The sequence below is a fragment of the Uloborus diversus genome, chromosome 6 (genome assembly GCF_026930045.1).
Source record: "Uloborus diversus isolate 005 chromosome 6, Udiv.v.3.1, whole genome shotgun sequence".
NCBI classification, from domain to species: domain Eukaryota; kingdom Metazoa; phylum Arthropoda; class Arachnida; order Araneae; family Uloboridae; genus Uloborus; species Uloborus diversus.
Genome location: NC_072736.1, coordinates 63718448 through 63730526, shown reverse-complemented (window position 1 = coordinate 63730526; position 12079 = coordinate 63718448). Strand labels below are relative to the sequence as shown.

Sequence of the window (12079 nt, the reverse complement as noted above, 5' to 3'; positions counted from 1 at the left end):
ATATTAACTCTTATCTATTTTATTAAAATCAAGTTTTTCAAATTTGATGGTTTGCTCTATACTCAAAAAGTGCTACTTACTGGTTATAACTACTTCAAACGGTAGCTTTACACTTCAAGTTATCTATGAAGATCAAAACATTGAAAGTAACTAAACGCGTCAGGTGGGAAAAAAAATGTTTTGGCTGTCCTGAAAGTGCAATTTTCACATTCATTAGTTTAGCATGGGGCCAACGATATAACCGCACAATATAATAACCTCAATATCGGAAATACACATAGGAAAAATAAGTATTCAGGACAAACAATAACAGTATGATTTATTTCACTTTTGTAACTATTTTGTTAAAAAAATCTTAAATTAGGTGAGTAAAAATAAAAGTAACATTTGCATTATACGTAGTAGTCATTAAGACGTTTCATTCCAGCCCCTTGAACAATGCTTTACTGTATTTAATATTGACAGAAATTGCAGAAAATTACAACTATCTTCTATTAATTTTCAAGGAAAATAAGTAAATAAAAAGCATGAAAACTGTTATGATTTTGAACATTTAAAATGAGATTAAATAAACTCACATGAGTGTTACAAAACTTTTATTAAAACAATTTTTTAATTTCTTCAATGGAACTTGATACAGCACATGTTAAAATGTCATTGTACCACATATTTCAACCATTTTCTATGTACAAGATATTTTAAGTTTGAAAAAACAACCAAATTAACTAGAGACATTTTGTCTTAAAGTCCACCCTTTTCCAGAAAAAGCTTCAAAGAGATCCTCAACTTCCTTCCCCTATAGAAAAGGACAAATTAAAAAAAGATATTAATTTAAATGGAATGATACCAAATGTTGCTTCTTTGCCTTATATGTATATAGCAGATAAATATACTTACATTATTTATTAGCTCTGCTTTAGTTGTTCTAATGAACCTTAATGTTCCAATTTCATAATCATAGTCTGGTATCCCCCTACAGAATAAATTGTTTAATAGTAAGAGTCTAACCATGCATATTTTCTAGTCATTTTTATTGAGTGAATATCAAGAAAATCTTTTGAATATTCTACTATAGATGAAAAATGTGCTATTGATCCGACAGTTTAGCATAACTTATACTGCTTGACCACATCAGGGTTTAAGCTGGGTTCAAAATTGTGGGAAATTTTTTTAGCAAAATGCTAAAATTTTATGAATGACTTTCTAAATGTCTTGGTTTGTTTCATCTCCAGTTTAAAACAAAATTCTTATTTCATCTATGACATCTTTAAAGAAATACGTACAGCTGCTATTTTTTTAAACATAAAATAAAAAGAAACCTCATGTTTGGTTTTTAGAACGTTGCACTCTGTCCCCCCCCCCTAACAATACAGTTATTGAGGAGGACATAATGCTGGAAGACTAAGTATTGTTGAACTTCAATAGTAATTTTGAAATCTTGGCTTAAGATTAGAAAAGATTAAGTTGACTATACCATGCTGCTTCTTGTCTTGGATCATATTATTTTCTTTTTTTAAAAAATTATTTTATTTTTTGTTAAAGCAAAAAACCGAAATGCTTTGCATTATTCTCGCAATTGAGACAGTGTTTTTGCATTTTGCAAAAAATACACTGTAGCGAAAACCCTGGACCACATTAATAAAGTTTTTTCTTTTTTAAAAAATTTGTAATATAAAATAATTTTTAAAATGTCTAGCTTATTAACTTCAGAAAAACTAAGTGCAATGCACAAAATCAGATAAAACACAAGTGATGTAAGTGGCAAAATTAAGAATTTAGAGAACCAGTACTAAGGGTAGGTGAACCTCTCTTCTGTCTTGGGGCAAGAGATAGTACAGAGTTCGTACGCTCCTCCAAAACTCCTTCTTTCAGGAAATTTTCCTGAAGGGCCCTTCAAACTCCTTCATTTTGGTTTTAATTCCTTCAAAAATCCTTCTTTTTTAGTTCAAGACTACATAATTTTTCTCTTTACATAACTACATAATTTTTCTGACTTAAAATACTTCAATCGACAACTTAACATCGTCACTAGGGCAAAGGTATATTTACAATTTTGATATAGTAATTTCGTATATTTATTTTTTTCATAGATGTGATTTACAAATTGAGCATAGGAGTCATAAAAGTTGAAGGTGAAAATATTATTAGATGACTAAGACATTTTATAGGTGAAGTAAAACATGCTTAAATGGTGCTTAGCTATTTTTTCAAGTTTTATATCTATTGCTTTTCCCTCCACCACACTCTCAGCAGCAAAAGTCAGTTTGTCTAATTATTATTTAAAAATATATAAGTAGATTAAGCAATTGTGTTAAAGAAAGCAAGTGTTTAGTAAATCGCAGTTCGGACAATGTAAAAAGGGTCATCCATGTTTGATGTCATAACTTGAGGGGGAGCCGGGTTCATGAAATTGTGACAAGGGTAAGAGAAAGAGTGATAAAAAGTGACATCACACAGTTGTTACAACACTATGTTATGACATGTGATGAGGAGTTTTAAGGTGAAGTGTGACATTTTGTGACAAAGGGGAAGGGGGTCAAATACGATGAATAAAAGTGCAACACCGTTTAAGGACAGCCCATTAGTACTCCTTCAAAATCTCATTTTACTCCTTCAAAACTCCTCCAAAAATCCTTCATTTTATTTCTGAAATTGAGTACGAACCCTGTAGTACTAGTCGCCCTGGTAGGTGCTACTGTACAGTATGATTTGGAAAAACTTTTCAATGAAAGCCTACCTAGGACCTTATCTCTAAACGTGTTTTACTCAAAACTTTAAAATGTCTACTTACATCCCTTTGCTTCTCACTGTCTCATATTTGAACAGCATATTTTTTTACTTAAATGTCTGCTGTAGTGAAAAATGATTTATTTAATTCACATATTGAACATCAAGACACCATTAACACATTTAACATTTCTCATATACTTTTTTGTTAAACTTTTCTTAGGATCTGCTATAGAGTCAAGCAAATCCAAGCTGTGGTTATACTGCCGTGAGAAGATAAAAGACAGTATTTGCAATCTTTATTTTTCTTTTTTTTGTACATGCTTCCTTTATTTGGTTTCCATTGAAGGTAAAGCATAAAAACACCCGTCAAATTCCAACATTTAACTATTGTTAGTTTGAAATCCAAAGGGTGTTTCTTCATATATCTCAAGAACTAATTTCTGCTGATACTGCTCTTTACCTTCTCACGGCAGTATAGCTCTACACTTATAAATACCTTCTTGATGGAAGGGTATTCAAAACTTTTCCAGATGCTTCAATTCCTTTTGTTTTACCGTCAAGTCTATTACCCTTGCCACGAAATGCCTAAATAATGAGAAATTAATATTAGTTCAAGATTTTTCCATATAAATGTACCTTAGTGACATATATAAATAAACCTTAAGTTTTAAATGTAGCTTAATTTTTTCCTTTCTCAATGCAATATTGGTGTGCCAAAGAACTACACCTTTGAAATAAAGGAGTTTTATGAACTATTTCAAAATGATAATTATAATACAGTCAGACATCGATTTAACGAACCTCTATTTAACGGATTTAGCGGATTTTTCTTTTTCCCCAACAAAAATGAAGGCAAAAGCCCCTATTTTCAGAATAATAAAGCCCGAAATAACGAGTTATTTTAACAGCCTATTATTATTATTATTTTTTTTTTTTGTTGTTAATTTGAGTTAGGAAATACTGGATTGTTTTCTAAATGTTAGATCCATATTGTCCGAACCAGAAAAAAGACTTTCCTTGAAATCATCAATTTTTGACGGGCGAGGGCGAGGGGAACCAATGAATAGAGTGATTCTGATGCAGAAAGCAATAGCGAAACTCCTACTAAAACTTACTTTTTCAAATGCTTTACATGGGTTGGAAACCAAAAACATATCTCATGCAGCAGGCTGCAAAAGGTACAGTATTTTCTTCACTCCATAAAGTCGAAAGAGAACTATTTCGAGTCTAGTATCAAGGAAATTGTCAAATATCTATTACTCAGTAGTTTAGAATTTTTAAATTAACTAGCGTGTAATCAGTCGTGGAATGCTAAATAAAAAAGTGTGCACTTTCTAATCAAGGATATTTTTGCACGGTTGCTTATCAGGGGTTTTAGGCAAGGTAAATGCATTAAAAAAAAAAAAAAATCACACCCCAAAATTTTGAATAACCCCGATTTAACGTATAAAAGTTTCGGTCCCGGTGAATTCGTTAAATAGGGGTCCGACTGTACATCCTCATATAAATAATAGCCGATGATCGAGTAACCCGCGTGTTTCAAGAATGAAACCTGCGCCACGGCATGATAATTTGATAATGTGCGTTGGTAATGTGTAATTTGCAGGGAAAGGTTTTATTGTGACAAGGCTGAACTGGATTGGTTAACTGAACTGTTTTACTGGTGAAACGAAAAATATGCTTAGCAATGAAGACTATCTACTGGAGTTTACGGTTCATCCACTGGAGTTAGGGTTACAATTTCAACTATGAAAATATCAACAAACAGGCAATGGCTTCATTCAAATGTAGAAGCAATTTTCACTTGTCATACCTTGATGGGAGATTTTCTTTTTCCTCATATAAATAATAGCGGATGATCGAGTAACCCGCATGCTTCAACCAGGACTAGAAAAATCTTAAAAACTTTACATGTCCTACCTGGCATGTTTGTCTAAAAGGTACATTCCTGAATAAACTTTTACATGCCCAGGTTTTTTTTTGAAATAGTATAATAATAAAAATATTTGAGTTTGTTGTCTAGCATTAATCACGCAAAAAATTAATTTCACAGCTTTATATCTGAATCAAGAATTATTTCAATATACAACATAAAAAAAGTTTAAATAAATAGTACATAATAAGTCATTAAAATCAAAAATACTTAATTTAAAAATTGTAATAATTACATACCCAGCTGGGCATGTAAGGGTAAAAGATTTATGCCCATCGGAATTTTTACATGCCCCGAGCATGCTGGGCAATATAATTTTCGAGCCCTGGCTTCAACAATGAAACTCGTGCCACGACATGATAATTTGACAATATGTTTTGGTAATTTTTAACATGCAGGGAAGGGCTTTATTGTGACAGGGCTCAACTCTATCCGGTAACTTAACTGTTTACTGGTAAGACTCATTTCAGAGGAATGAAGAAATGAAAAAATGATCAACAATGAATGCTACCTACTGGAGTTAAGGGTTAATCAACTGGAGTTAGGGTTACAATTTCAATACAATATGCTTCATGCTAGAGTGACTACTTCATTTTCAGACAAAGGAAAACAGCTGATGACTTATGAAGACTAGCTAGCATAAAACTTCAATATAAATGTCAATAATGACATGCTAAACAGGAAGGTGTATATGGTGTAACTGCTACCAAATCTGTTTCAAATATGTTCATCAAATTGTATTTAAAAGCAAAGTTTCAATCTCCTTTGTAATCATTTGATGTGATTATTCTTAGGTGAAGTACTAGTGCCGGATATAGGGGAAGCCGGCGGCCTTGCCCTGGGTGACAAATTTACCTTATTTCTGTGTTTATTTCATTGAAATAATAGATTTAAAAACTTGAAGGAAAATGTGTGAAAGTGGCAGTTTCGAGTTTTTGCCCCGGTTCAGCCCAGGAGAATTGTATATCTGGCACTGCCAAGTACACTTAGTGAATGTGAAAAGGAGAGTTACTGCTTACATGGAATGTGAGTTTCCCAAAGAGTAACTGTAAAGCAATCTGCTTGATGTTATTTACAATTTTAACGAGGGAAGAACATAAGGTATGTAAAAGGGTGAACAATTCTTAAAGGGCAAGGGAAAAAAAAAAGATCAGGAGTTGCTTCAAAGAGTACTTGTTATGCAGTGGAGCATTTAGAGATAATTCCTATCTTCAAGGGCACGAAAAGAAAAAAAAAAGATCAGGAGTTGCTTTAAAGAGTTTTGTTATGCGGTGGGGAATTTAGAGATAATTCCTATTAATGAAATTGTATACTAAGCACAGAAGGAATAAAGGTTAGCATAGTTTTTATGCACTAAAAGAAGGATAGTAAATGCTGTAAAAAGTATGGATGTAACTGAACATAAAATAACTCCTAAAACACAAAAGGGCTTCTGAAGTGATTAAAACAGAAAACTGCATTGCTAACGAGTTCAGCTTAGTGTAGGAGAAATATCCAAAACATTGCATCAAGAGAATGAAACTATTGCTTAAAATAGTTTGTCCATCTTTTTTTATATAAGTGAACTAGAACTTAAAATTGATTAAGTAACCAAATGAAGTAAATGAACGGTACAATGCAATAAAGAAATAAGTATAATTCAAAACACACTTATTATATAAAATACTGCGCACCCTAAACCAGCAAAATTTGAAGAAACACGGAACATAAATTATTATAATACTTACAATGAAGGAACCATTAGATGGAAGAAGTTCACTTTCTGCAGGAACTGGATTCTGTTAATTAGAAACAAATTATTACACATGTCATCTATATCTTACTATAATATAAAAACCAAACAATAGTGTCACAGCAGCCAATGAAATTAAGATGTCTTATAAAAGTCATAGGTCCAGGAGTCGGAGTGGGGATTTCAAAAATTTTAAAACACAATTTCGATAAAATTTTAAGACACTTTTAGGACAACAAAAATCAAGTTTTTTTATAAAAATCTTAAAAGTAATTCATGATCGTGATTTTCATAGTGGTTGATAAAATGTTTCAAACTCAATCTTGAAAACTACAATTTTAGAGAAAATTTCTTCGGATCTACAAAGTTTATTTTATAGCAAAATGTAGGCATACTAGAAGACCCGACAGACGTTGTTCTGTTCTAACTTTGTAAATTGAAATGTTAAAAAATTTCAATAAACTATCAAGTGTTTGAACCGTTCTGTTGAAAAAAATAAGTAAAAAAAAAAGGTTTAAGCTGCTATAGTGTCAGAATGCGCATATTTATTACAACTTGATTTATCTAATGCCCACTGAGCAGTTGTTTTGTTGATTATTTTTTCTCCCGTACTTGATGCTTTGTTCCTTCAGCCATACTCAAAGGATAAAAAGCATCCTCAGATATTAAATGCAAAAATCTAACTACCCATCTAGAACAAACGGGAAATCCCGCTGCAACATCCCCCATATGAAAAAGAATTAAGCAATCGAAAGGATATCGTTTAGAAAAATGATAAAGGTGAAAACAGGTCTCTGAATAAGTGAAAATCACTCATCCCTATCCCTCCCCCCTCTTGATGTAAAATAAACACATTCTTCAACTAAAATGACTAAAAACTCTTTAAAAATGAAAAATCATTCCTTGCAATTTGAAATATTTTGCCAAATAAACAAAAATTCAATAAATTACATTAACAGTAGCTTTATAATGTAAACAAATGATCATGCAACTCTATTGTTTATAGCAAAAGTCGCCAAGCCACCAAGTTACTGTAATCCAGCCGATCAGTGAGCGAAGCCAACAACGACCGATGAGTGGTCCGATCTTTTTGAACGAAAACTTTTTTAACTTCATACATTGTCTAATTTGTTCGTTCCACCAAAGATAAAGATCTTCCACTGCACTGATCTTTTGTGTACAGAACTACCCTGTTGTAATTTATCTGGATGAAAATAAAATTTGTTTCGTCTTTAAATCCCATCAGCTTTTCTTTTAATAATGTACTGATTAGTTAGATAATCCTTAAAGTATTCTTGACATTGATGCCAAAACTCAGATGGATTTCAGCTGAGAAACAAATGTTGCTAGGTACGGTAATTTCAGATCATTTGGTTAGGAAAACCTAAAGCACTGATTGGGTCATATGGTTCAACTATAATGACAGAACACATGTTTTTCGTGAACCTTCCACAGTACATTACTTTAAAATATATCACGGGAACTAAAATCGTTGCTTTTAAGAAATGAAGGCTTCACTCTCTCTCTCTCTCTCTACGTTTTATCTATTCTCAATTGACATATCACAGTAAGAAATTTCATTACAAAAAGCAGAGCTGGCTTTCTTATTGTCCTTTGGCAACGTATTAAATATTTATTTCAGTTCTTGCTCAACAATAGATTAAAATAAATATTAATCATTTGGGAGACATAACCATCCAATGTTTAAATTAATTAATTAATTTGCAAAAACGTTTCCGATTCGATCCATCGCACTTCAAAATCATGCTTGCCACAACTTAATAAGGCACAAAAAATTTGATCAAAATTGGTCTAGCCGTTTAAAAGCCTTATGGAGACAAACATTCGCACAAATGTTTTTTATATATTAAGATTATCATGAAAAGTTTTCTTTTTAGGTTGAATTTTATTTTTCTGCATAAATAAGGAATAAATAGTGAACATTTTAGGAATTTTAGGACAAAACTCGAAATTTTAGGACAAAATTTGAAATTTCAGGATGACTCCTACCCCTGCAGGTCACATGGTTTTATCTACTGAAAGCTAAGGAAAGTTAAGCAACTTGTGGAATTTTTGCAATCGTTTTTTATCTAATTTTGCGGAATGTTGCTCAAATTGTAGGATATGTATACAAAAAAAGTTAGAAATAAAATTTTGCCATGAAGGTTGCATTTTAAGTACTTACTTTAAAAAATAATTAATGAATTGAAAAGCACACTGTTTACATTTTATTCATAAAATAATAGAACACAATGTGAACGGATAATATTGACGGTGGTTTAGGGGTCATGTCCCAATAACCCTTTTCTTGTATCAGTGCCAGCTTCCAATTAATAGGAAATAAGCTTAAGAGAAGTCAGCGATTTCGATTTGAAAATAAACATATCTTGGCCATCCGTTAGAAGAGAAAGTGCCCTCTACTCCTTTAAAAGAATTTCATGTCAATTGATATGAAATACATAGACATTTAATTTGCAATGGAGTTGTTTCTTCCAGTCAACGATACTACATTTAGTCACTGAAATTGATAAAATAAGCAAAAAAAAAAAGACGGAAAAAGCTTTTATTTCCGCAATAGTTATTTTTTTTAATGTCTGAATTTGGAAACAAGGCGTGGTTTTAATGAGGTCATAAGTGATGTACTTTGGCATGGTGAATGTTTAGGCAATGTTGAAAAAAAAGGTTGCCATTAAACAGTAGCATTAATAGTAATCACAATGAGAATTTTGAATGAAGGCTTTTCTGAAGCGAACATGTAATTCATTAATATTATTATGTTATAATATTTTTATTTTTATCTAATGCCAAAATATTGAACACTGCGCTGATGGCATCAGTGAATGGCATTTCATCACTTGTGCACCATGCAAAAAAAAAAAAAAAAATTATGCGCACTGATTAAAATGATTATTTAAAAATACTAAATAACTTGTCACAATATTTAAAAAATGGTTATGCTTTTAACCATGCTCTTTCAGAAAAAAAAAACTTTTTTAAATAACCCAATTTAGAGCTATGTAAGCAGTTCCAAGAGCTGGGGAGTGGTAGCCCCCTAGTACATATTTATAGCAAATAAAAATGAGATTTATAACAATTAATCAGACCCCAAAGTGGTTTTTTTGGGGGGGAAAGTAGGAAATAAGGAATCAAAAATTAAAAAAGTAGGAAAAAAAACCACTTAAAAAGTAGGAAAAAACAGGAAGAGATAGGACTACACACATGTCAAGATGAAACACATTTAGCGTAATTTTTATTTCTAATGTAAAATAAACTAACAGTATTTTTGATTGAAAACTGTCCCAAAAATTAACAGTATTTTTGAAGCATTAAAGGGATTTAATGAAAGATCAAATTGCAAAAACAAAACGAAAGAAACAAGCTGACAATCATCAGTATGAAAAATGAACAGTTGTGGAAACAAAGATATTAATTACAAAAATATGAAAACAAAATCTAAACAAAGAAACACCTTTCAAAAATACAGTAATAAAAATTTTAAGTGTAAAAGAATAAAATGCAATACAGTGAAACCCCTCCTAACGGACACCCCTTTAATGCGGACACCCCTCTTATGCGGACAGTTTTTAATTCCCCGGCAGAGAGACATTAAACCTAATGTATAAGGAACCTCTCTCGTACGGACACCCTCAAATACGGACACGGACACCCTTTTCGAAGTCATTTACATTGATATATCCTTTTTTGTTGACAGTATTTAAAACTTGAGAATTAAATAGCTACTCCATTGAAAGGCTTCATTTAATGCAAAGTCGACCAGCTTATACGGAGATAAAAAAAATATTTCTTTGCAATTTTACTTTGCATCTACTGCGTAGCAAAAAATTTTCGGCTTGACACCGAAATGCATTTTTCATTCCAAAAAACATCATCAAATCGTCAAAAATAAAAGAAAAGAAAAGAGAAAATGATTATTCTGCAAGTTTCTGTCTGTATACCCCCACCCTCCCCCGTTGCCTTGTTCCTTTTCAGATGACTAACAAGCAGGCGTGTTGTGTCTAAGTGGAGCCGAGTTGACGCGCCATCTAACAAAAATATTTTATAGAGAGTAAAAGTAAAGCCAATGCAATATCATAAAGTAAACTTAAGGGTAAAAGCATTCAGTTGTTTCATCGTTCTCATTGAAATGGCTCTGAATACTCATCGTCAGCGTCGTACTCTTTCTCTTAAAGAAAAAATTGAAGTTATAGATTTCGCAGAAAAAAATAAAATTGGAATACGGAACATTGCTGAAAAGTTTGGTGTGAGACGCACACAAATTTGCTGTATATTAGAAGGAAAAGAGAAGTTTAAGAGAGAATGGTTCATAAATGGAAACCAAGAGAAGAAAAAAGATTTTCCTAAAAGTAATGCCCTTGCAGTGGATGAAATTGTGTTTAAATGGTTTGTGTCCGCAAGAAGCAAAAATATTCCGATTTCTGGCCCTATTTTACAAGAAAAGGCGAAAGAAGCAGCTACTGAAATGGGTATAGAAAATTTCAAAGCTTCCAATGGATGGTTAGATCGTTTTCGAACGAGACATGATATCGTTTTTAAAAAAATATGTGGTGAATCCATGGATGTGGATGCTGACGTTTGCGAGAAATGGTTTGAGAAAGTGCCTAGTTTGATTGAAAATTACGAGCCATGTGACATTTATAACATTAATGAGACCGGTTTGTTTTATAGAGCTCTGCCAGATAAAACCTTAACTTTACGGAAAGAAAACTGCTCTGGTGGCAAAATCTCCAAAGAACGCTTAACAGTTTTGTTGGGTGCCAGCATGGATGGTACAAAATTAAAACCAGTTGTCATCGGAAAAGCAGCCAGACCTCGGTGTTTTAAAGGACTGGATATAAAAAAATTACCTGTAGACTGGTATTCAAATAGAAGAGCGTGGATGACAACCAGTGTCATATTTGATTGGCTTGTAACTTTTGATAAGAAGTTGGGGAGAGAAAAAAGGCATATTGTTATTTTTATGGACAACGCGCCCTCCCATCCCAAAGACTTTCACTTGAAAAATATAGAAATAGTCTTCTTGCCAGCAAACACAACATCGAAATGCCAACCTATGGATGCTGGGATAATTCAAGCATTTAAAATTCAATACAGACAACTAGTTATGAAGCATTTAATCAATAAAATGGAAGAAACTAAAACAAGTAGCGAATTGTCCTAAACAATTGATGTGTTAGATGCAATCAGCTGGGTTAAGCACGCATGGAAGGAAGTTAAAAAAGAAACAATAGTAAGTTGCTTTAATCGCGTTGGATTCAAAAAAGGATCTGCCACAGAGGAAATTGACAACGAAGTTGATTGTGACAATGATGGATCCGATTTGCAGTCGTTAATGCAACAAGCAGGGCTCACAAATGTGACCGCTGAAGACTATGCTCCCGTCGACGACCAAGTTTTCACTGAAGAAAGCGAAACAGAAATTGCAAGCATAGTGCGCGAAATTAACGAAGATCATACAGTTGAGGATGACGATGAAGATGAACTGTCCGTAAAAGAAGACGTTAAAACAATTAAAAATGTTAACGAAGCTTTAAGCGTATTAGATGGACTCAGGGAATTTTCAATTAAACACAACGATCCTAAAGGACTAGACTTGGTACAAGAACTTAAGATACATTTCGAAAATGAAAGACTTTCATCGATCAAAACATATCAACAGACATCAA

At 32.5% G+C, this 12079-nt stretch overlaps 1 protein-coding gene across 1 annotated transcript in view; it reads right to left on the bottom strand.

The window, feature by feature from the left end:
- Nucleotides 1–579: 579 nt before the first annotated feature.
- LOC129224187 (ubiquitin recognition factor in ER-associated degradation protein 1-like) overlaps nt 580–12079 on the bottom strand; it is a 28078-nt gene continuing 16578 nt past the window's right edge. The window contains exons 9-12 of the mRNA XM_054858605.1: nt 6391–6441; nt 3227–3315; nt 898–973; nt 580–796 (exon numbers count right to left, since the gene is read on the bottom strand). Of these exons, the coding sequence (XP_054714580.1) occupies nt 722–796; nt 898–973; nt 3227–3315; nt 6391–6441 (291 nt within the window). The 3' untranslated portion in view covers nt 580–721. The remainder of the gene's footprint in view (nt 797–897; nt 974–3226; nt 3316–6390; nt 6442–12079) is intronic.